This window comes from Garra rufa, chromosome 11 (genome assembly GCF_049309525.1).
Source record: "Garra rufa chromosome 11, GarRuf1.0, whole genome shotgun sequence".
NCBI classification, from domain to species: domain Eukaryota; kingdom Metazoa; phylum Chordata; class Actinopteri; order Cypriniformes; family Cyprinidae; genus Garra; species Garra rufa.
In genome coordinates this window covers 33,487,934-33,513,466 of record NC_133371.1, presented here as the reverse complement: position 1 = coordinate 33,513,466, position 25,533 = coordinate 33,487,934, and the positions used below count along the sequence as shown (strand labels likewise).

At 35.6% G+C, this 25,533-nt stretch overlaps 1 protein-coding gene across 1 annotated transcript in view; it reads left to right on the top strand.

Moving 5' to 3' along the window:
- itpr2 (inositol 1,4,5-trisphosphate receptor, type 2) overlaps positions 1–24,871 on the top strand; it is a 166,415-nt gene extending 141,544 nt beyond the window's left edge. Inside the window, exons 59-62 of the mRNA XM_073850186.1 lie at positions 137–302; positions 1,202–1,362; positions 17,546–17,707; positions 24,116–24,871. Coding sequence (XP_073706287.1) covers positions 137–302; positions 1,202–1,362; positions 17,546–17,707; positions 24,116–24,199 — 573 coding nt within the window. The 3' untranslated portion in view covers positions 24,200–24,871. The remainder of the gene's footprint in view (positions 1–136; positions 303–1,201; positions 1,363–17,545; positions 17,708–24,115) is intronic.
- The last annotated feature ends 662 nt before the right edge of the window (positions 24,872–25,533 follow it).

The following is a 25,533-nucleotide window of genomic DNA, read 5'->3' as shown; positions in this document are numbered from 1 at the left end:
TTTAGAAATGAAATACAGTATATAAAGTTTGTGTGTGTGTGTGTGTGTGTGTGTGTGTGTATGTATGTATGTATGTGTATATATATATATATATATAATATCTTCATTCATAACCCCCCTTACTGTTGCTCCTCAGGAGCCCATGTTCCCGGCACGTGTCGTGTATGACCTCTTGTTCTTCTTCATTGTCATCATCATTGTGTTGAACCTCATCTTTGGTGTGATCATTGACACCTTCGCTGACCTGAGGAGTGAGAAACAGAGAAAGGAAGAAATTCTAAAGACCACCTGCTTCATTTGTGGTATGTCTTGTTTGTTGGAAACATACAATCATATCAGTTGTCCTTGCTATAAAACAAAGATATTTAGTAGAATGTGTAAGCTGCTCTTTTCCACATAAATAAAAAAAGAGTAGCAGGGTCTGTGGTCATTAAAAACCTTAAAATATTTTTTCTTTTAACTTTTCATTGATTCAATTCATCTTTTAATCAGGGCTGTCAAATCGATTAATCGCAATTAATTGCATAAAAGAATTTTGTTTATGTAATATATGTGTATATATGTATATGCATATACTTTATAAACACACATGCATACATGTGTTTATTTAAGAAAATTACACACATACATTATGCAAACATTTATTTTGGTTGTAATTAATCACGATTAATCGATTTGGCAGCCCTACTTTTGGTATCAATGATTCTTTTGCAAATTGGTGTGAATCAAAGTATTTTTAAAAATCATCAATATTGATGATCAATCAATATTGTCCAATAAAACTGAATTGTTTTTTTAATGCAAAACATAAAATGCAACAAAAGTGTAGAATATAGGCCCTTTAAAACAGCTCTTTTTAACATCTGCACAGCAGCGAACATCTTAGAATGGCATGGAACTAGCCAGTGGGGCGGCTCTAAGCAGATGTCATGCCCTGTCACATTCTATTACTCTGACTTCCTTTGAATTTGTATATGAGGACTGTGACAGGGCTTTTTATTTGATGGATTCAGCTATGATCATGGTGACATTTACTTCACTAAAGAGGACATAAAGACTATGTTAGAGAATAAGAGATGTGGGAGAAAGCTTTATTGTGACTATAAACATGGAATACCATGAATAAAACAAATGATTTTGATAGACAGAGTGGGCTTTTTCTTTGAAGAATCTTTCATTTTTATTATCTGTTCATTTTCAGGCCTTGAGAGAGACAAGTTTGATAACAAGACCGTGTCGTTTGAGGAGCACATCAAGTCAGAGCACAGCATGTGGCACTATTTGTACTTTCTGGTCTTGGTGAAGGTGAAGGACCCCACCGAGTACACAGGACCCGAGAGCTACGTGGCCCAAATGATTAAGGTTAGTTCTTCACCACATTTGGTGACACATTTGATCACTTTCTGTTTGTCATGTTCATAGTACATGTTCATACTTACTCTGATGGAACAGCTGTGTGAACCTGATTTCATACATCAACTATAAATAACCAGACCAGTTGGTTAAATTTAAATATAGAAGCTTTTTTGCCATGGGAGAAAAAAAATCTAAAAATAAATAAAAAAGAAAATCCTAACTTTTTATCTTCAGCCAGAATCGTGAGGTATAAACTCAAAATTGCGAGTTACGAACTTAGAATTGTGAGATTTGAACTCTGAATTGTGAGATACAAACTCAGAATTCTGAGATACGAACTCAGAATTGCAAGATACAAACTCAGAATTGCAAGATACAAATTCTGAATTGCAAGATACAAACTCAGAATTGCAAGACACAAACTCAAAGTTGCAAGATACAAACTCAGAATTACAAAATACAAACTCAGAATTGTGAGCTATGAACTCAGAATTGCAAGACACAAACTCAGAATTGCAAGACACAAACTCAGAATTGCAAGACACAAACTCAGAATTGCAAGACACAAACTCAGAATTGCAAGACACAAACTCAGAATTGCAAGACACAAACTCAGAATTGCAAGATACAAATTCAGAATTACAAGATACAAATTCAGAATTGCGAGACACGAACTCAGAATTACAGAATTGCAAGATAAAAACTCAGAATTGCAAGATACAAATTCAGAATTGCAAGATACAAATTCAGAATTGGGAGACACAAACTCAGAATTACAGAATTGCAAGATAAAAACTCAGAATTGCAAGTTACGAACTCAGAATTGCAAGATACGAAAGCGGAATTGCAAGACACAAACTCAGAATTGCAAGATACGAACTCGGAATTGCAAGATACGAAATCGGAATTGCAAGACACAAACTCGGAATTGCAAGATACGAACTCGGAATTGCAAGATACGAACTCGGAATTGCAAGATACGAACTCGGAATTGCAAGATACGAACTCGGAATTGCAAGATAAGAACTCTGAATTGTAAAAATGCAAACTCAGAATTGCAAGATACAAACTCTGAATTGCAAAATACAAACTCAGAATTGTAAGAAATAAACTGCAAGATTGCAAGATACAAACTCAGAATTGTGAGACACAAACTCAGAATTACAGAATTGCAAGACACAAACTCAGTATTGCAAGACACAAACTCAGAATTGCAAGATACGAACTCGGAATTGCAAGATACGAACTCGGAATTGCAAGATACGAACTCTGAATTGTAAAAATACAAACTCAGAATTGCAAGATACAAACTCTGAATTGCAAAAATACAAACTCAGAATTGTAAGAAATAAACTGCAAGATTGCAAGATACAAACTCAGAATTGCGAGATACAAACTCAGAATTGCGAGACACAAACTCAGAATTGCAAGATACAAACTCAGAATTGCAAGATACAAACTCAGAATTGCAAGACACAAACTCAGAATTGCTAGACACAAACTCAGAATTGCAAGACACGAACTCAGAATTGCAAGATATGAACTCGGAATTGCAAGATACGAACTCGGAATTGCAAGATACGAACTCGGAATTGCAAGATACGAACTCGGAATTGCAAGAGACGAACTCTGAATTGCAAGATACAAACTCTGAATTGCAAAATACAAACTCAGAATTGTAAGAAATAAACTGCAAGATTGCAAGATACAAACTCAGAATTTGCTAGATAAACTCAGAATTGTGAGATACGAACTCAGAATTGCGAAATACAAACTCGGAATTGCAAGATACAAACTCTGAATTGCAAAAATACAAACTCAGAATTGTAAGAAATAAACTGCAAGATTGCAAGATACGAACTCAGAATTTGCTAAATAAACTCAGAATTGTGAGATACGAACTCAGAATTGCGAGATACGAACTCAGAATTGCAAGATGCAAACTGCGAGATTGCAAGATACAAACTCTGAATTGCAAAAATACAAACTCAGAATTGCAAGATACAAATTCTGAATTGCAAAATTGTGAGATACGAACTCAGAATTGCGAGATACGAACTCAGAATTGCAAGAAACAAACTGCGAGATTGCAAGATACAAACTCTGAATTGCGAGACACAAACTCAGAATTACAGAATTGCAAGATAAAAACTCAGAATTGCGAGATTGCAAGACACAAACTCAGAATTGCAAGATACAAACTCAGAATTGCAAGATACGAAATCGGAATTGCAAGATACAAACTCAGAATTGCAAGATACAAACTCAGAATTGCAAGTTACGAACTCGGAATTGCAAGACACGAACTCAGAATTGCAAATTACGAACTCAGAATTGCAAGATACAAACTCAGAATTGCAAGTCACGAACTCGGAATTGCAAGACACGAACTCAGAATTGCAAATTACGAACTCAGAATTGCAAGATACAAACTCAGAATTGCAAGACACAAACTCAGAATTGCAAGACACAAACTCAGAATTGCAAGACACAAACTCAGAATTGCAAGACACAAACTCGGAATCGCAAAACACAAACTCGGAATTGCAAGATACGAACTCGGAATTGCAAGATACGAACTCGGAATTGCAAGATACGAACTCGAAATTGCAAGATACGAACTCGGAATTGCAAGATACGAACTCGGAATTGCAAGACACAAACTCAGAATTGCAAGATACAAACTCAGAATTGCAAGATACAAACTCAGAATTGCAAGACACAAACTCAGAATTGCAAGACACAAACTCAGAATTGCAAGACACAAACTCAGAATTGCAAGACACAAACTCAGAATTGCAAGATACAAACTCGGAATTGCAAGTTACGCACTCGGAATTGCAAGTTACGCACTCGGAATTGCAAGATACGAACTCTGAATTGCAAGATACGAACTCTGAATTGCAAAAATACAAACTCAGAATTGTAAGAAATAAACTGCAAGATTGCAAGATACGAACTCAGAATTGCAAGATACAAACTGAATTGCAAAAATACAAACTCAGAATTGTAAGAAATAAACTGCAAGATTGCAAGATACGAACTCGGAATTGCAAGACACAAACTCAGAATTGCAAGACAAACTCAGAATTGCAAGACACAAACTCAGAATTGCAAGATACAAACTCGGAATTGCAAGTTACGCACTCGGAATTGCAAGTTACGCACTCGGAATTGCAAGATACGAACTCTGAATTGCAAGATACGAACTCAGAATTGTAAGAAATAAACTGCAAGATTGCAAGATACGAATTCGGAATTGCAAGATACGAACTCTGAATTGCAAAAATACAAACTCAGAATTGTAAGAAATAAACTGCAAGATTGCAAGATACGAACTCGGAATTGCAAGACACAAACTCAGAATTGCAAGATACAAACTCGGAATTGCAAGTTACGCACTCGGAATTGCAAGATACGAACTCGGAATTGCAAGATACGAACTCTGAATTGCAAGATACGAACTCAGAATTGTAAGAAATAAACTGCAAGATTGCAAGATACGAACTCGGAATTGCAAGATACGAACTCGGAATTGCAAGACACAAACTCAGAATTGCAAGACACAAACTCAGAATTGCAAGACACAAACTCAGAATTGCAAGACACAAACTCGGAATTGCAAGATACAAACTCGGAATTGCAAGATACGAACTCTGAATTGCAAGATACGAACTCTGAATTGTAAGAAATAAACTGCAAGATTGCAAGATACGAATTCGGAATTGCAAGATACGAACTCTGAATTGCAAAAATACAAACTCAGAATTGTAAGAAATAAACTGCAAGATTGCAAGATACGAACTCGGAATTGCAAGATACGAACTCGGAATTGCAAGACACAAACTCAGAATTGCAAGACACAAACTCAGAATTGCAAGACACAAACTCAGAATTGCAAGATACAAACTCTGAATTGCAAGTTACGCACTCTGAATTGCAAGATACGAACTCTGAATTGCAAGATACAAACTCTGAATTGCAAAAATACAAACTCAGAATTGTAAGAAATAAACTGCAAGATTGCAAGATACGAACTCGGAATTGCAAGATACAAACTCTGAATTGCAAAAATACAAACTCAGAATTGTAAGAAATAAACTGCAAGATTGCAAGATACGAACTCAGAATTTGCTAGATAAACTCAGAATTGTGAGATACAAACTCAGAATTGCAAGATACAAACTCAAAATTGCAAGGTTACGAGATATGAACGTAGAATTGTGAAATAAAAAAAACTAGGTTATGAGATATGAACGTAGAATTGTGAGATACGAACTCAGAATTGCAAGATACAAACTCAAAATTGCAAGGTTATGAGATATGAACATAGAATTGTGAGATACGAACTCAGAATTGTGAGATTGCGAGGTTTGAATTATGAGATTGAAAAATTGCAATTACCTTTTATATATTTGTTCTGTGGTGGAAATGAGCTTTCATACAGAACCTAAATGCAAAAGGTCTAACAAAAATGTAGTTATGAAAAAAGCATTATTTGCATTACATAATATTGTATGTAATGCTGTGAAATTTAGACATTTCAAATGTCCACTGTGTTAATCAGCTGACTTCCTTTCAGGAATGTTGTTTGTTTTATCTCAAGTCAGTTATGTTTGTGCCAATATGTCTGACATCATTTGACTCATTTTTTAATCAAGTTGTATTTCCTGAGTAATTAATTAACTATGTGTCAACTATATGTCACTAACTCGTGATGTGTAATATGTAAAACACTTAATGGTAGCATGAAATAAGTTAGCTATGAATATAATATAACTGGATTCTTCTTTGCATTGTCATTGTTAGCAGTGACAAACCAAGGACTTGCTGGGAAAGTCTTTTGTGTGCATGTATGTGTATTTATATCTCCGTCTCTGACTCCTGAGTGGACCGTCTTCAGTGGGCAATAGTAAAAGGAGACAGATTTAAGAGAAGAGAAAGACTCCCTTGGTGGGGTTCCTAAAGTTTCTGTGTGTGTGTGTGTGTGTGTGTGTGTGTGTGTGTGTGTGTGTGTGTGTGTGTGTGTGTGTGTGTGTGTGTGTGTGTGTGTGTGTGTGTGTGTGGACTCATTTGTTTGTTTATGTATATGTGTAACCTGTTGCTGCTGGTACTGAAAGTAGAGTAGTAATTAGAACCCTTGTTAAGAGTGCTTCCTCTCTAAGATAATGGGCCAAGTGGGGCTAATGTTCATAGTGGAGGAGAGGAGAACAAGAGTCTGTGTGGTTTTGTATAGTAAACCTATTATGTTTTGCCACCCCACTCACAACTGCTGCTTCTCTTTATTTTCTTGACAAGAAATGCGTTTATTTAATGGCTTTACGACTACATCAAATGGGAGACTTTTCAAACAGGCACTCCAACTTAACTTCAGTGCCAGGCTCTTTTCAAACTTGGATGGAAAAGGTACAGGTGATGAGGGAGCTTTAGTAGAGCAGCAGTGAACTGTGATCAGTTGAGATGTGGTCAGGCCATATGTCAGTAAAAATGAACTTACCTGTCCTATCAGCCGTTATACTGTGCTCATAGCATGCGCACTTCAATTGCAGGCACATATACGGTGCTTTAGTCTGTATCATTGCATATTAAAGCACGAATGAAACTTCGAGCATATGTGTCGGATCTACGTCACGTTCAGCAGCAGCTCTTAAAGTAATAGCATCCAAATAACATAATAACCCAGCTGCTGTGATGTCTGTTAATCAAAGAACAAAAAAGAGGGAATCAATAACTTAGAGCTTTTAGGATTCATCTATAATTAAGAAAGTTTCTAGTTTGATAACTTTATTCAATTTCTGAATATTTTATAGTCACTGAAGGGCACAGATAAATAATGGTTTTATGTGAAGGTTGTTTTAAGTTCAATTAAATTAGAAGTTTGAATTTTAATTTAATAAATGTTAAAATTGATAGCTGTGTAATGATGAATGGCTATCGACAATGGTTAAATATTAGGGAAAAAATAACAATTTCCTAGAGACATCAGTTAATATTCGTATCAGTGCTACTCAGATTCAGTCATTTTTTTAACAAATATTAAAAATATACTTTATGTTGTTACTAAATTAATTTCAAGACTTGAATGTTAAATTATTGCAATATTAAAATATGTTTAAAAACTTTAATGTTAAGATTAATCGCAATTAATTTCAGAATAAATGTGCGGTTCATCAATAATTTTTTTTTTATCGATTGACAGCACTAATTTACTTTCATGAATTTTACGGCAAAAAAAAAATAATAATAATAGCATGGGAACTGCTTAAATAAAAAGAATGCCAGGATGAGGAGGGTGCATGGGATTTGAAGAAAATTTGAATGATTGTAAAGTGTTGATGAGGTTACCATTTATCTGTTATTTGGAAATTGTAAAAAAATATTGGTGTACTTTTTTTTTTTTTTTTTTTTTGAAAAAAAAAAAAAATTGTATGCTCACCAAGGCTGCATTTAAATGAAAATATTAATAAAAATGCATAAATTGTGAAATGTTATTACAACTGATGAAAAAAGCACAATTTTAATTTAAAATGTATTCCTGTGATGGCAAAGCTGAATGTTCAGCAGCCATTACTTCAGTCTGTTTACATGATCCTTCAGAAATCATTAAAATATATTGATTTAACACAAATGTATTATTATTATCTGTGTTGAAAACAGTTGCATTGCTTAATATCTTTTCAAGAATCATGATGCATGTTTTTTTTTTTCAAGATTATTTGAATAGAACGTTCATGAAGAACAAAATTTATTTCAAATATATGTCTTTACACTTTTGATTAGTTTATTGCATCCTTGCTGAATAACATTATTAAACTGTACTGTTAGTGGCAGATGCTGATAGCTCAAAAGGGCCAAAGGTTGGCCAATTTTATCAGCCAGACCAATAAAACGCCATGTTAGTAGACACTAGACAGGTGTTTGTATTTAGTGGAAATCTACAGAGCTTCCTGCAGGATTCTGCAAGCCCAGATTCTATGAAGCCCTACTGATGACACATTGAGTTCTATTAGTACTGTATTAACTAATTACTGTGAGTTGCTGCAAACACAAGGGCCCTCATTAAAGCTGAGATGGGAGAGATGAGGCATGGGCGACGCATAAATAACACTTGTTTAGTTTCCTCAGTCTTTGTTCTGTCTCATACAAGGATCCTTAGCTTTTGTAGTATAGCAGGCAGCAGGAAACAGTAACTGAATGCAAAATACTACAGTCTGGCTTTTGAATTAAGTGTGTGTGTGTGTGTGTGTGTGTGTGTGTGTGTGTGTGTGTGTGTGTGTGTGTGTGTGTGTGTGTGTGTGTGTGTGTGTGTGTGTGTGTGTGTGTGTGTGTGTGTGTGTGTGTGTGTGTGTGTGTGTGTGTGTGTGTGTGTGGACTCCAGTCACCTGAAAACACAACTAATGCAAATCTCTGCAAACCTATCTTCTCTGCTCGTGTTCAAAGAGAAGAGCGTAGCAGAGTTTCATCTGCAAGTTTACATTGAAGCAGGTGTGTGTGTGTGTATGCGTGTGTGTGATTATCACTCACAGGCTGCTGGAAAAAGTGTGAGCAGGTACTGCAGCAGTCACAGCATTGTTATGTAACCCATCTCAAGTGGCCTGCTATTAGCTCAGCCTATCCTCACACGTGCTTTCCTGTCTCTCACACACACACACACACACACACACACCTGCTACGCCGTTCATTATCACACAGTGAGTCAGGCGTCTCCTTGGCAACACCGTCGTCATGCACCGTCGGCAGGAACGAGAAAAAAAAACACTCCTCGGCCTCTAGACTTGATCAATGCAAGTTCAAAGGTCACGTATTCACCCCTGGATCCGTTTCTCCCAGCTGGGCGTCGTGGGTTGTGTGTATGTGTGTGTGAATGGATGACTGCAGGAGTGCGTGTGCAGCGGCCAGCCATGCTAATCAAACTGATTATTGCAATCATGCTGCTATTTCCAGAGTCGGTTTGATGGCAGCCTTTCCATTACAAAACAGCAGCTTTATGATGATGAAAGCTGAGGACACGTGATCCAGCGATTATGCTGTCTGTCAGTTGGGGAAAGAAGTTTAATGGCACTTTAATGACAGCCCAAACACCTTTCCCACACATGAGTCTGCTGCTGCATTAATGTGCAGAAGCGTACATGCGTGTATGTACGTTTGTGAGGTGTTATAAGGTGCTATTTGTGATTAGTGTAATTTCAATGATGTAAAAATATTTTATTTATCATAGTTGCAAGCTAATTTCACTTAATTTGGTTGTTTGCATACAATACCATTCAGTGGTTTGGAGCTTTTGAAAAAAGTCTTTTTCCATGTTAATATATTTTATAGAAATTTATTTCTGTAATGGCAAAACTGAATTTTCAGCATCATTACTCCAGTCTTTAGTGTCACATGATCCTTCAGAAATCATAATATGTCGGCGTTGATAGCCTTGTGGGCAGTGCCGTTGCACTCCTGGCGATAAAGGCACTATAAAGGCAAAAATAAATCTTAACAAAAAAAAAAATTCATAAATCATTCTAATATGCTGATTTGAAACTCAAGGCACATTCCATATTAGTATCAATGTTAAAAACCGCTGTGCTGCCTAATATTTTTGTGGAAACAGATGTGTTTTTTTTCAGGATCCTTTAATGAATAGTAAATCGGAAAGAACTGAATTTATTTTAAATGAAAAATAACATTATACGTGTCTTTACTGTCACTTTTTATCAGTTGCATCCTTGCTGAATAAAAATATTAATTTCCTATATACGAACGGCATGCGTTTCCTCATGTGAAGCGCTACAACGTGTCAATGATTAAATAAAAGCAATTCTGTTTACAATAAATCTAACAAAAGAAACTATAAAGCTTGTTAAAATAAGCTCCCACCGTCGAGATGTGCAGCAGGCGCGGGTGCAGGCCCAGCTCACGTCGCCATTCGTGAGGCAGTTTTCCGGCTACCACGTATATGTGCCAAATGCCCCTCGACCGTCTACAAACAATCACAAAAGACATTTTAAAAACGTATAATGGCAAATACAAACATTTCTTACCTTCACACATCGAAGTTATGTCCTGACGATGAAAACTTGAAGCACAAGGAAATTTGCTGTGACGCAAGCAGCAATGTGATTGGATGATATTTAGCACATATTGTGTTGGACACACTGTGTTGGATATTTTCTTTTTTCTTTTTCATTTTTAACGCACATTTAACACAAAAAGTGCTAAAATAGACATAACACAAACAATGTGTTAAAAATTAACACATCCTTTTTGAGAGTGAAGCTGTTCATGTCTTTCTTTCTTCAGTTGTAAAGAAATTAAGATGGGAGTTTTTCGATAATCCGACATACCGACTGTCTTAAACCTGGAAAAAAACTAAGTTCAAGGAAAGAACAAGACACGACTAGCATTTGAGGTAAAAAGTATATAAATTATAGTAAAAAAAAAAAAATAAATAGCTGATCATTTTGCTAGATAAGACCCTTCTTCCTTGGCTGGGATCGTTTACAGCCATATTTGGGATCATTTGAAGCCACGTTTAAACTGATTTTTGGAAGTTCAAACTCAGGACACCATAGAAGTATAGACTGTATAGTCAGGGTTGCCAGGTTTTTACAACAAAACCTGCCCAATTGCTACTCAAAATTAGCTTTAAACTAGCCCAATCCCGTGTGAAAAACCGTGTTCCGGGGTATAAAATAGACGTTTTTTTTTTTTTTGGGTGGGATTTCCACTTGTGAATTTGCATTCCAAGAGCTAAATATGACGTTATTGGGGTCACTTCAGCCCACAGACATCAAAAACAACTGCAGACTTGGCAAAACTGATAGTAGCGCTCGCTAACTTGTTCAAGTACTCGTCTCTGTGCCAATCACAATAGACTTGGCCAGCTGACCAATCAGAGCAAAGTAGGCTTATAGAAGAGAGGAGTTTACAGATGTATATTCTGAGAAAATTACATTGATTTAAACTTGTTGTAGGGGACTCCAACACAATATTAGGACACTTTAAAACACCATATGACCTGCTCTTTAATAAATGAACATTTGTCTTGCCTTGTGCTTATGTGGCAGTGGAAAACCCCTTATCACTGAATGTTGAGTGTTTGTTAATCATATGTGACCGCGGACCACAAAACCAGTCATAAGGTAAATTTTTACAAAACTGAGATGTGTACATCATATGAAAGCTCAATAAATAAGCTTTCTATTGATATATGGTTTGTTAGGATAGGACAATATTTGGCCGAGATACATCTATTTGAAATCTGGAATCTGAGGGTGCAAAAATCTAAATATTGAAAATATCACCTTTAAAGTTCTCCAAATTAAGTTCTTAACAAAGCATATTACTAATCAAAAATTACATTTTGATATATTTATAGTAGGAATTTTACAAAAAATCTTCATGAAACATGATCTTTACTTAATTTCCTAATGATTTTTGGCATAAAAGAAAAATCAATAATTTTGACCCATACAATGTATTTTTGCTAGGGATGTAACGGTATTGTAAATACCGTCGTACCGCAATAGCAAATTTTTTCGATACTACCGTGGTCGCATGACTCGATAAAACGAAAGGTCTTCTGAGAAAAGTTTGCTCATGCGAATGGAGCGAACGGGAGGTATCGGGAACTACAATTCCCATCAGCCCAGGCGTGGCCATCATCCTTTGCGGTCTGTTGTGATTCTGAATGGAGTGAGGAGGGGATTTTTGAAAAGACGGAGCGTCGTGGTTTTAACTCGCTCCAGACCGATCCGCCACCGCTCCATCATGAGAACAATTCATGCCAACTGTCCGTAATATAACTGCATATTAAGCAGGAATTCACATGCTAAACATATTTCGCTTGATAGAGATGAATCACTCAAATCAGAAATAATGTGAAGGCTGTGATGACGGCAATGGACATCATATGAGCGATAAATTATAGTTCACAAGTTTGTTCTTTCTAGATACTTAATATTTTCAGGTGAAAGCATCATTTAAACAGATACAGCACTTATTCACACGCAATCACTCTGTTAATGCATTAAAACAAATGTAGCCTAATGTTTCCGATTTCGAATGAGCAGAAATCTGTAAGAAATGCAGCGATCCATAAGTAAAATGTATTGTATTTTCATTACAAACTTTGCACTGCATAAAGCAGCAATTATACTCTTTTAATGCTGCTGATGTTATTAGCTTGGTATGTGGTAGGAACAAAGTTTGCACACTAGTGTTCCAAACTCTCCTGTTATTTTATTTTTGTATTTTTTATTTTTTATCTATTTTTTTATATGTGTTATGAACAGGACCGTTATATTTCAAACATTATTTCTGAATTTTTTTTTGACGCGGAGCGGTGTTTCTGATATCATTGAGCGAGGAGTGCAGCGGGAGCGGAAAATTGTGAACCCGGAGCGGAGCTGGAGCGGAGTGATTATTGAATGCACAGAGCACGGAGGGGAAATTGTTGCCGCTCCACTCCGCTCACATACTCTGGTCCCAAGTGAGAGGGTTTTTTTCTGTTGCAGGGGACATTGTAAATGCCCCGAGATCCCAGCTTTTACCAGATAATGTTAATATGCTAGATTTCCTTTAAAAAAAACCTGTCTCTGTCTGAATAAGTGTGTGTGTGTGTGTGTGTGTGTGTGTGTGTGTGTGTGTGTGTGTGTGTGTGTGTGTGTGTACCTGGTATTCATCACGTTGTGGGGACCAAATGTCCCCACAAGGATAGGAATACCAGTAGATTTTGACCTTGTGGGGACATTTCTCAGGTCCCCATGAGGAAACAGGTTTATAAATCATGCACAATGAGTTTTTTTGAGGAAGTAAAAGTGTGCACAATCTCCTGTGAGGGCTAGGTTTAGGTGTAGGGTAGGTGTAGGGCGATAGAAAGTACGGTTTGTACAGTATAAAAACCATTACGCCTATGGAATGTCCCCATAAAACATGTAAACCCAACATGTGTGTGTGTGTGTGTGTGTGTGTGTGTGTGTGTGTGTGTGTGTGTGTGTGAGTGAGTGAGTGAATGAGGGGAGTGTTCTCAAATACTCATTCAGCACATGGGCCAGCTGCAATAAGTAGGCTGCTATTTTTATTTTTTCTGAGTTTTCAAGAATACTAAATTGAAACTTTTTTTTTTTTTACATGGTTTAATAATTTTTTTGTTATTAAAATTGAAGTTCCTGTTTCAAAGTGATAGATGGCTAATTTGTATGCCATTGATATGTTCAGTGTTCATGTAAACTGTTTAATAAGCACTTCTGGCACTTTTTTCGAGTCTCTTCATTAGTTTTGTTTTTCCTGTAAATGATTCAATAAATACCGTACCGTGACATTCATATCGAGGTATTACCGTACCGTGAAGTTTTGATACCGTTACATCCCTAATTTTTGCCTATTGCTACAAATATACCCCAGCGACTTAAGACTGGTTTTGTGGTCCAGGGTCACATATGTAATTTTATGGTAGGTTACGATCAGTTGACCCTGACCCGCTCGATGTCCAGGTCTCGTGTCCCCACTGGCTGGTCATAACCGTGATGTTTTCTGGTTTGTTTTTCTCTGCCCCTTTATATGAAAAATGGGGTAGTTCATGAGACTCAACCCCTCACAATCCAGTCTCTGTTCACCCGTCCTCACTTCACCTATGTTTTCCCACTTGCTTTAATGTTTTTCAGATTTAGGTAATGCACCATTCCCTGGAACCAATTAGAAGCAATTTATTCTTAATTCTAATTTTCCCTTTCTTCCTATTTTTCCAAAACCGGGCCGCTCTTTTCCAGCGAGATAGAGTTGCTTTGTCCCGATTTGGTGTGAAAGTGAGCTTGACCTTGTTCATGTGCCTGTTTCTTAGAAGAGCAGGGTGTTTATCCAGTGTGTTTTTCTTGGAAAGCCTCATTCCCTATTGTGTAGCAGAGAAAAGCACTGTGTTCAAATGAGAAGATGCGCGTGCCCGGGTGTGTCACCTTGTGAGTGTGTGTTTCATGGTTGTGTAAGGGAAGGCAGTCTTTTCCCACCTCTAAACATATCCTGGAACTCTCTGCGCACCTTGCAGCGCTCCTGTCAGGCTGACTGTGAAAAGCACCTTACATAACTGCTTTGATGAGCCACCGCACTGTTACCCCCTCCTTATCTCACACACGACACACACCCCAGACAACATAAACTCATATATACACACTAATCACACACACACTCACACACTGCAAATTGTGGAACGCAAACAAATATCTTGTACGCGAGCTGCTGTGTGGGCACACACACTTTACAAACAGAATGACTCACTGTTATTATCTAAAACACGAAAAAAACTCTGACTGCGGTTCATTTGCATGACTACTTCCTGTTTCTAGAGCTATCTTTGCATCCAGGCGTTTACAGTGTCAAGATTTACCTCTATTTGCCTCAGCTTTGAATGCTTGAATGATTTCTGAAGGATCATGTGACACTGGAGTAATGGCTGCTAAAAATTCAGCTTTGCATCACAGGAATAAATTACATTTGAAATGTATTAAACTCAAAAACAGTTGTGTTCAGTTCTAATAATATTTCACAACCAATAAACGCATCTCTGGTGAGCATAAAAGACATATGTGACCCATTTTTGAGGCCTACCATTTTTTCACTGCTTTTTAGAGAGGTAGATTCTTGGTGGCAACATGCTGTGCTTTAGTGTGCTACAGTACAGTCTTTGAGATCTTTAACAGCAGCTGTTATGCAACAAAACTCTTGTACTGTAAAGTCTAAAATTGTTAGCAGGGTAAAACATCCTTCAGTAAGTAGTGTCGTTAAATCCTAGAGCTATTAAATCTGCTTTTGTAACTCATTCACTACATTCAGCAATTATTTTGAAGACAGTTGCTCTCATACTTCAGATCACCTGCTGTGAGCGGTGTTCCTTTTATTATGTATAATCTGTAGGTCTCTGTTTCTCTGAGAGGACTGTTATTGTTTTGTAGATATTGAGCTTAATTATATGTTGAATATATCTGTTAAGAGCTGCACTTGACCCATTAGTTACTTTTTCAGCTTTCTTGGTTATGAAAGTATTTGTTTCATTATATTCTCCATTTTCTGCTTTAAAATCAGTAAAAAGAATAAAAGTTGAAATGAAAAGAAGTCTATTTTTCTCGCCAAGGCTGCATTTATTTAAACCAAAATGACGTAAAAATGGTAATATTGTGAAATATTTTTACAATTTAAAATGGCTGTTTTCTATTTTGATATACTTTTAAAATAGATTTTTTTTTTCTGTAATGGCAAAGCTGAATTTTTTAGCAGCCATTACTCCTTAATGTCACAAATTACATTTCTTACTATATTTCTTATCAATGTTGAAAACCGTTATGTTGCTTAATTTTTTAAGCAGCAGAAACGGAGCTTAAGTAAAAATTGAAACTGATTCATTTGAAGAATATAGTTTTTTTCTAATGTCATTGCTGATCAGTTTGCATCCTTGTAAAATAAGGTATTAATTTATGTAAAAAAAAAAAAAAAAAAAAACTGTAAAAAGGATAACGGTACACTACTGTTCAAAAGTTTGGGGTTTGCAAGATTTTATAATGCTTTTAAAAGAAGTGTCTTGTTCTCATCAAGGCTGCATTTAGTTAATTAAAAAATACAGTAAAATTGTAATGTTGTGAAATGTTATTACAATTTAAAATGGCTGATTTCTATTTTAATATACTTTTAAATTTAAATTTTGTGTTTGTAAAAATTCAATAATGTTTTTGAAAGAAGTCTTTTGTTCTCACCAAGGCTGCATTTATTTAATTATAAATACAGTAGAAATTTTAATTTTGTAAAATATTTTTGCAATTTAAAATGGTTATTATCTATCTTTAATCTGCTTAAAAATTGTATTTATTTCTGTATCTATCAATGTTGAAAACAGCTCTGTTGCTAAATATTTTAAGCAGCAGAAACTGTGATTAAGTTAAAATGGAAAAAAAAATGTTTTTCTTTTTTTAAATAATATAGTTTTTTGATGAATATAAAGTTCAAAGACACAGCAATTATTACATTTTTTTTTAATAAAATTTGATCAACTTGCATTCTTGCTATATAAATGTATTAATTTCTTTAAAAAAAAAAAAATCAGTAAAGCAGTATAAAGGTTCACTGCAGTTCAAAAGAAGTCTTTTGTTTTCACCAAGGCTGCATTTATTAAATCAAAACTGCAGTAAAAATTTTAATATTGTGAAATAACTTTACAATTTAAAATGGCAGATTTTTTTTATCTTAATATATTTGTAACTTGTATTTAGTTCTGTGATTTTTAGCCACCATTACTCCAGTCTTCAGTGTCACATGATCCTTCATAAATCATTCTAATGTACTGAATTTCTGCTCAAGAAACATTTCTTATTATTATCAATTTTGAAAACAGTTGTGTTGCTATATATTTTAAGCAGCAGAAACTGTGATTAATTAAAAGAATATAGAGTTTTTTATTGTTGTTGTTGTTGTTGTTGTTGTTGTTGTTGTTGTTGAATATAAATTTCTAAAGAACAGTATTTACTTCAAATTAATTGAAATAAAAAATATTTTTACAAATTATAATCTTGCAAAGGTCTGCTGTCTTTTGATAAGCTTGCGTCCTTGCTAAATAAAGGTATTAGTTACTTTTATTTTAAAATCTGTAAATAGGATAAAGGTACACTGCTGTTAAAAAATTTTGATTTGTAAGATAAATTTTTTTTTTATTATTGAGTTGTAAGAAGTCTGTTGTTCTCGACCAAGGCTGCATTTATTTAATCAAAAATACAGAAACAATTTTAATATTGTGAAATATTATTACCATTTAAAATGTCTGTTTTCTATTTAAATGAACTTTCTTTATTTCTGTTATGGCAAAACTGAATTTTCAGCAACCATTAACTCCAGTCATCAGTGTCACATGATCCTTCAGAGATCATTCTAATATGCTGATTTCTTATTATTATTGATGTTAAAGTTGTGTTCATTCATATTTTAAGCAGCAGAAACTGTGATTTGTAAGTAAAAGTAAAAATGTTGTCACAAAAAAGCTGTCACTTTTAATCATCCTTGCTAAATAAAGGTATTAATTTCTAATAAAAAAAAGCTTACTGAATTTAATAATAATGTAAAAACCCAGTGTGTCTAAATAATGTTTATTGCATAATAGTTAAATGCTATTTCAGATGTTTGGGAAGTTCTCCAAGTGACATTCACATCTTCCTCTTTCCGTCAGGAGAAGAATCTGGACTGGTTTCCACGGATGCGGGCCATGTCTTTAGTAAGCTCAGAGGGAGAGAGCGAACAGAACGAGATCAGATTGCTACAGGAGAGGCTGGACACCACCGTCAATCTCGTGGCTCAGCTGTCTGGCCAGCTGTCTGAGCTAAAAGAACAGGTAACATACAGCATACCATCCAATGGGACAGTCCGGTTACACAGAGCACAAAACAGTCTTTTTCGTCACGGGGCCTCTGAAGTGTTTACTATTAGGCCCTGCTGTGGAAGTGCGTCAGAGTAGGGGTGGGGTGGCGCCCCGGGGCGATGTGGATGTTCCGGCTGTGCTCCGCTGTGTCGGATCACTGCCATCACCTGCCTGGCCCACATGTGATTCCACACAAACAGTTTAACCAATTCACATGACACAGGGAGAGAGGAGAGAGCTTTGGGTTGTAATGGGATGACGCTGGAGAAGAAATTGCTGCCCCATGGCTCGCTTTTTTTAAGTGTCTGCATGTTTGTTTGACCTTAGACTTTAGAGTTGAACTGTAAACACACAGGAACTGCACAGTCATTGAGAATCGGCATTGGTCCAAACCAGTGAGCCTTAAACAATCGAACCAGAACTGTTAACCACGCAGTGGTGCCCCTCACATCCTCCAGCGGGTCCTTCTGATTCCTGCCGGTCACGAGGAGCAGGATTACTGTAATTCTCCTGGCGGTGCTGGATGTTAAATAACTTATTAAAGTGATTTCTTCTCCGACAGCCAGGCCTAATTAAACAGATCCTCCTCACCTCTCAGCTTGAGCCAGGCTGAGATCCAGCTCAGATGCGGTAGGCGAAATCCGAACTTGTCATGTGTTCAGACAAACAGGCTCTCTCTGATTCAGTGTAGCACACTGTGTTCCACCTCCGTTTTCTTGCTAGAACTGTTTACTTGGAAGTTCCTTCTCTTTGTCTGGAACGGCCACAAGGTCAAAAAAAGACACATGTCAGTTCAAACCCAGTGCGTTTGAGAAAAGAACAAAAGTGACCCATGAAATAAGAGGTTGTTTTGAATAGGAGGTTGTTCAGAAAAGAAAGTTGTCATCCATATGTTGTTCCACACTGTTTTTCATCTATGAAACATACGATATTTTAAAGAATGTTGGTTACCAAACAAGTTTTTGTCATTGACTAGGGATGTAATGATATCAAAATCTCGCAATATGATAATATTGCGTTATCAAGTCCACGGTATGATATTTATTGTGATATTTAAAAAAAAAAAAAGACAAATGAAGAATTGTGGGAAAATATGAACATTTTGTACATTTTAAAGTTAAAATTATTCGATCTAACGCACTTTGAGAGTTTAAAATTAAGAGATCCAACCCATGTTCGTAACTAAGAAAACTTAAGTCAGAAAAAATGCAGTGAATTTAGAACTTGTATCTGAACTTTAAAGAGGACTCAACCCTCTTTTTAGTTGTGGTACACTGTCTCATTCTAAATCACATTTACATTCACATTCACATTGGTGTTTTAGGATGTCAAGCAAATTAGAATATAATTATAACAATTGTTTAGTTCTATGACAGAAATAGCCATATTGTTAAACAGTTGCACTGTAAAATAAATGAAAATTAATATTTCATAGGTATATTATTTTTGCTTTACACTACAGTAGGGAAATTACTCCTTTCTTAATTTCTACACTTAAAAGAGATATTTTGGACTGCAGAAACGTTACCCATTTAAACCAGTAGCTGTCAGCAATTAATACTGCACTTTTAAGCTTTTATTTTGATGGAAACGGCAGTAGAGCTTTTATTTTAAAGGAAAACAGGCTTACAGAAATGCTTACGGGCCTACAGAAATGCTGTAACCATCTGCCGCGAAAATAAACCATAACTGGTGGACATTGTGTTCCCAAATGCGCGCTAAACTCACAGCACATGCAATAAACGAGTTCACTGCATTCATTGACATTGAACAGAGCCGTTCTGAGGTGCGGAAAACACTGGATTACTAGCTGAAAGCCTGAACGTAGTGTGCACTTCACTTTGAAACACACAGCGAAAATAAGCCATATCATGCTTTCGGTTTTAGTTCATCTGACAGATACTGTACCAAAGCATAATGGCCTAAAACACAACTTTAAAGACCTTTTGTGTTAGAATTTTGTTTTAAATTTACACTTTTTGCCCAGAAGACTATATTGTTTCATATCGTCACGTTACCACGATAATATAGAGACAGTTTTGCTATTGCAGTACCATGATATTATCGTTACATTCCTATCACTGACATTCACTTCTTAAAACAGTATTTTACTGTAAAATTATAGGAAATATCTCATTAGATCTGTTACATTTTTTCACTGTGTAATAAGGAAACTTACCATTACCCAAAAAGGATTAGTTCACTCCTGAATTACAAGTTCCTGATCATTTACTCATCCCATGTCATCTAAGATGTTCATGTCTTTTCTTCATTCGAAGAGAAATTGAGGTTGTTGAGGAAAACATTCAAGGATTTTTCTCCATATAGTGGACCTCAATGGGAGCCAACAGGATGAAGGTCCAATTTGCAGTTTTAATGCAGCTACAGATGGTTCTACACAATCCCAGACAAGGAATTAAGGGTCTTATCTAGACAATTCACCATAATTTTGTGTGTATTTCTCAGAAAACCAAACCAAATTGAGTATTTTGCGTCGTCAAATTTCTCCATATGTCTGCTCTTCTCTTACTGCAAGATAGTGACATTTTTGAACATTTTATGAGACGTGCAGCAAATGTATGCTAGCTGTTTTGTGTTGGCAGATAGAACAGTATATAATACATAATATAATTCTGTTCATATGTATGTATCTAACCTCCTAACCATGCAGCAGATTTGTTCTAAATGAATCTCTTCCAAAAATAGTCCCTCCCTAAAATTTTCATCTAGTTTTTATTAGTTGACGAAAATGTCAGATTTTCGTCATGGTTTTTGTCATTCAAAACTAGTTTTTGTTTTGTTGTCGTCTCATTTCGTCAGTGAAAAAATGTAAAAAAAAAAAACGAAATTAACGCTGGTTGATACTTCCGCCTACGTCACGCGTGACCTTTCTGATTGACTACATAATACGTGGAGTCAAAGCTAGTGCAAGATGTGCATTTGTGGTTAAAAAGTATTTAAATTTGACTGATGACTGATCATTTCGCGATAAGACCCTTATTCCTCGGCTAGGTTTTGTGTAGAACCCTTTGAAGCTGCATTAAAACTGCAATTTGGACCTTCAGCCCATTGATCCCCATTTAAGTCCACTATATGAAAAAAAAAAAATGCTGGAATTTTTTCCTCAAAAACCTTCATTTCTTTTTATACTGAAGAAAGAAAGACATCTCAGATGACATGTGAGTAAATTATCTGGATTTTTATAATTCTGGAGTGAACTAATCCTTGTAATATTTTATTTAAGTTTTAGACGTTTAACAAACACAAATGCACATGAAAATACAACTGCAAGAGAAAAAAATTAAAAATAATAATAAAAAAAACTGGACAGCCTCAATTAACAAATATACAACAGAATATTTAAATATATATATCTCGATATATATACAAAAACATAAATGACAATATTCACAATTGTTTTATAAGTACAACAGTACAGAAATGTGTATATATATGCATAAACAAATTAGAAGGGGGGTTTACAGAATACAAATTTTTTTTTTTTCCAAGAATCTCAAGAAAGGTCCCCACGTGGCCTCAAATTTTTCCTTTGTGGAAAGCTCGCTAAAACGTAACTGTTCCGTTTCAACCATCGTTCAACCATCTCTGAAAACAAGGAGCTTGTGAAGATTTCCAATTGAGTAATATAGCTTTTTTGGCTGCAATCATGCCTACCTTTAGAGCATGTTGATGAGAACGAGGAAGAGCATCCATTACAACAGAATAGCCAAAAATAGCCAGATTGTGGTCAGGTTGAATATAAATTTTGTAAGCACTAGAAAACATTTAAAAAATGTTAGACCAGAAAACATACAGAATAGGTCAAAACCAAAATAAATGGCCAGTGTCCCCTCCTCCCTACTGCATCGACCACATTGAGAAGATATAGAGGGAAATATTTTATTTAATCTAGTTTAGAATAATGAAGACGATGTGTAACTTTGAACTGAATTAATTTATATCTCGAATTTACCGAACAACTCTTTATTCTCAACAAGACTTCTTTCCAGATCTCATCAGTCACTTCATCATTCAATTCAGTAGACCAGACTGCTTCAAGGCGCTTAGTACATACCGCTGTTGCATAGACACGAATAAAGCAAGATACCAAATGTTTGGTTTCAGGATAGAGATTGTGAATAGTATGATTTTCAGGTTTATTTATAAATTGTGGAATATTTTCCTTTACATAATTTCTCATTTGCAAATAACGTAAAAAGTGAGACTGTGGGAGTGTAAACTTACTTTTAAGTTTTGAAAAAGATGCAAAATGACCATCTATATATAGATCTCTTATACAGCATAAACCTTTTTTCCTCCATCCTGAAAAAGCACCATCAATCTGAGAAGGCTTAAACGAGTGATTGCATGATATTGGTGTATTGGCGGAGACTTTTGGTGAATTATAAGATTTATTTATCTGGTTCAAAATCTTCAAAGAATTTTTCAACACAAAATTACTGCATTCTAGTTTACTGATAGATTTACAATCCGTAAAAAGCAAAGCTGGGAGAGAGGACTCCGATACCGACAAAGCCTCTGCACAAACCCATAATGGAGAGGTCTCAGATGTCATATCATCCAGGACATCCCTCTGCCAAAAAAAGTGAGAGCCCTGGCATTTGCTGCCCAATAATAATGCTTAAAAATGGGCAGACCAAGACCTCCACAATCAGTAGGTTTTTGTAAGTGGGCTTTTGCTATGCGAGGTGTTTTATAGTTCCATACAAATGAAAGAATAACTGAATCAAGCTGTTTAAAAAAAAAGTCGCTGGTAAGTAAATCGGAAGATTTTGGAAGAGATAGAAAAACTTAGGAAGAACAACCATCTTTATCACATTCACACGGCCAATTAATGATAGAGGGAGCAGTTTCCAGCTTTCAATGTTAAATTTGACTGTTAATCATGTCTGAAAAATTGAATCTAAACAAATCTTTGGGGTTCTTTGAAATTTTCAGGCCAAGATATGTGAAGTGATCCTTCACTATTTTAAATGGTATATTATCCGAAAAGGTATCGTGTCAATGTAATTTAAAATTTTAGGGACGGAAACAACAGGATCCATAACATATAATAAAAGATCGTCAGCATATAAACTGATCAAACTTTCAGTATTGCCCAAAGTGATACCATGAATATGTGGATGGGTTCTGATTCCCACAGCTAATGGCTCAAGTGCAATATTAAAAAGAAGAGGTGATAAGGGATCACCCTGTCGTACACCCCGCTGAAGTTCAAAAGAGCTGCATCTTATACCATTGGTCAGGACGGAGATAAACAATTTTTATCCAGTTGATAAATCTATCCCCAAATCCAAACTGTTTTAGTGCTTTAAACATGTATGGCCATTCAATCTGATCGAAGGCTTTTTGAGCATCTAGTGAAATAACAGCAGCAGAATTGTTAGCTAACTGACAATTTGAATATAAAATATTAAGTAGTAGGCGGACATTACTGATTGAAAACCTTCCTGGAATAAATCCAGTTTGGTCAGGATGAATAATTGTTGTGATGTGTTGTGCTAACCTGGATGCCAATATTTTAGTCAACACTTTTTGATCAAAATTTAGGAGGCCAATGGGTCTATAATTAGCTGGATCGATCTCAGGTTTCCCTTTTTTCAAAACTAAACAGATATTTGCATCATATAAAGAATCAGGAAGTGTATTCTTCTGGATTGAATGTTAGAAGCATATAAGGGCCCAGTCTCTTACTGAAAGCTTAAAAAAATTCACAGTGGAACCCATTCGGACCAGCAGCTTTTCCTGATGGAAAAGCATGAATTGCCTTTAATAATTCTTCAGTTGAGAGTTCAGATTCTAGCTCAGACCTAGAAGATTCACTTAGTTTTGGAAGACTTAATTTTGAAAAAAAAACTATCATAATTAGATTCTGTATCTTTAACTTTAGAGGTATATAATTCAGAATAAAATTCCCTAAAACACTCATTTATTTCCTTTGGATTAGTTCTTAAACTGCCCGTTTTTGATTTTATCATATGAATTGCCTTCTTGGCTTGTTCTCCCCTCAACTGTCTTGCAAGCAACCTTCCAGGTTTATCCCCCAGCTCAAAATTGTTCTGTTTAAGTTTGAGGAGAAGGTTACTTATTTGTCTATTCAGGATAGAATTATACTCATATTTTAATTTTAAAATTTTATTATAATCACACTTTGAAAGTGACGTATACTGGTAGTGTTTTCTCTATTTCCCAAAGCCGAATATTCATTTTTTGGATGATTCAAATGTGAACTAATCCTTAAATAGTTTTGGCACTAAACAGAATTACTTCTTGTCGGAGCTTTGTGGGATCATTTTTAGGCTCTAATTTTAAGATGTTACTAAATTGGCTTCCTGTGTGTGTGTTTCTGCACATGTACAGATGACAGAGCAAAGGAAGACTAAACAGAGACTGGGCTTCCTGGGACCATCACAGATGAACCATCAAATCGCCCCTGCGCACTGAGGACAGACTCATCGCACCTCTCCACACACACTCACACAGATGCTGATGTTCACACCATGAACAACACTACACTCATGGTGATATCACACTTTACATCATGACATGACAGTTGTCCAGTTAGATCCTACAGACTTGAACGTCATTTCGTAAGTGTTTTCTTGTTTAGATCTTATAGACAGAGAGGACATTTAGAAAGTGTGTTGGAAAATCATTAACTTTGTGTGTATGAGGACTCACGTCAGATGTCTCAGACTGTCTTTGAAAGGCTGTCTAACTTTTTTTTTTTTTTTTTAAGTGTCAAGTATTAACTCCCTCACATTTTAATTGTACTGGAGTATTGCTGTAATAATGTGGACTTTAGTCTGTGCTGGGATAACTGGAAAGATAAAGTGCCTTTAAACAATTTCATAGTTTTTTTATAATTCAAAATCACAATTACTTCAATGAACGATATAAAACTGGAAACATTGTCGTCTCATAATCAGACAATCATGTGTATGTTGGAATCTGTTTGTGTCACCTTCTACAAAGACCTAAACGCTAGTCATAACTCTTAAATAGTAATAATAATTTTTATTGTGTATTTTATGTTGCAGATGTGACTAGCATGTTTGTGCTCGCCTTATATAAAGTTGTACAGAAAATAATAAAGAATTTATATTTGGTATTACAGTGGTTAGTTTGACTCTGGATGTTAATAACATTAGTGATTCTCTTGGCCTTTTAACTGAGGTTTGGAGGGTTAGATTATATGAAACAATGAAAGCAATTATTTTTGAGGCATTTACACGCTTAAAAATAAAGGTTCCAAATGGGTGTTTTCGCAGTGATGCCATAGAAGAACCATTTTTGGTTCCCCAAAGAACCTTTCAGTGAACAGTTCCTAAAAGAACCATTTTGAAGAGCATTTTAAAAATCTAAAGAACATTTTCTGCATTTGAAAGGTTCCATGGATGTTCAAGGTACTTCGTAGAACCACTGATGCCAATAACAAACCTTTATTTTAAGAGTGTAGAATCTATGATTGAGATTATCTAAAGGTAAGATCATTTTATAGAAGTTTTACAATGCATCTGATAGTTGAGACGAAGCACCTGTTATCAGATCTGTGTACAGAGTTCAGATTTACACACAAGCAGTGGATCTCAAATGCTATTTAAATGGACATGGCAACACTGTACTAGAACAGTTCAGTGCACAGTTAACAAAAATCCATAATAATGCAGACATCCAGCATTAATATGGATTGCAAATACTAAACAATGTCATGTGATGCTTCAGAAATCATTCTAATATGCTGATTTGGTTCTCAAGAAACATTTTTTTGTGACTGT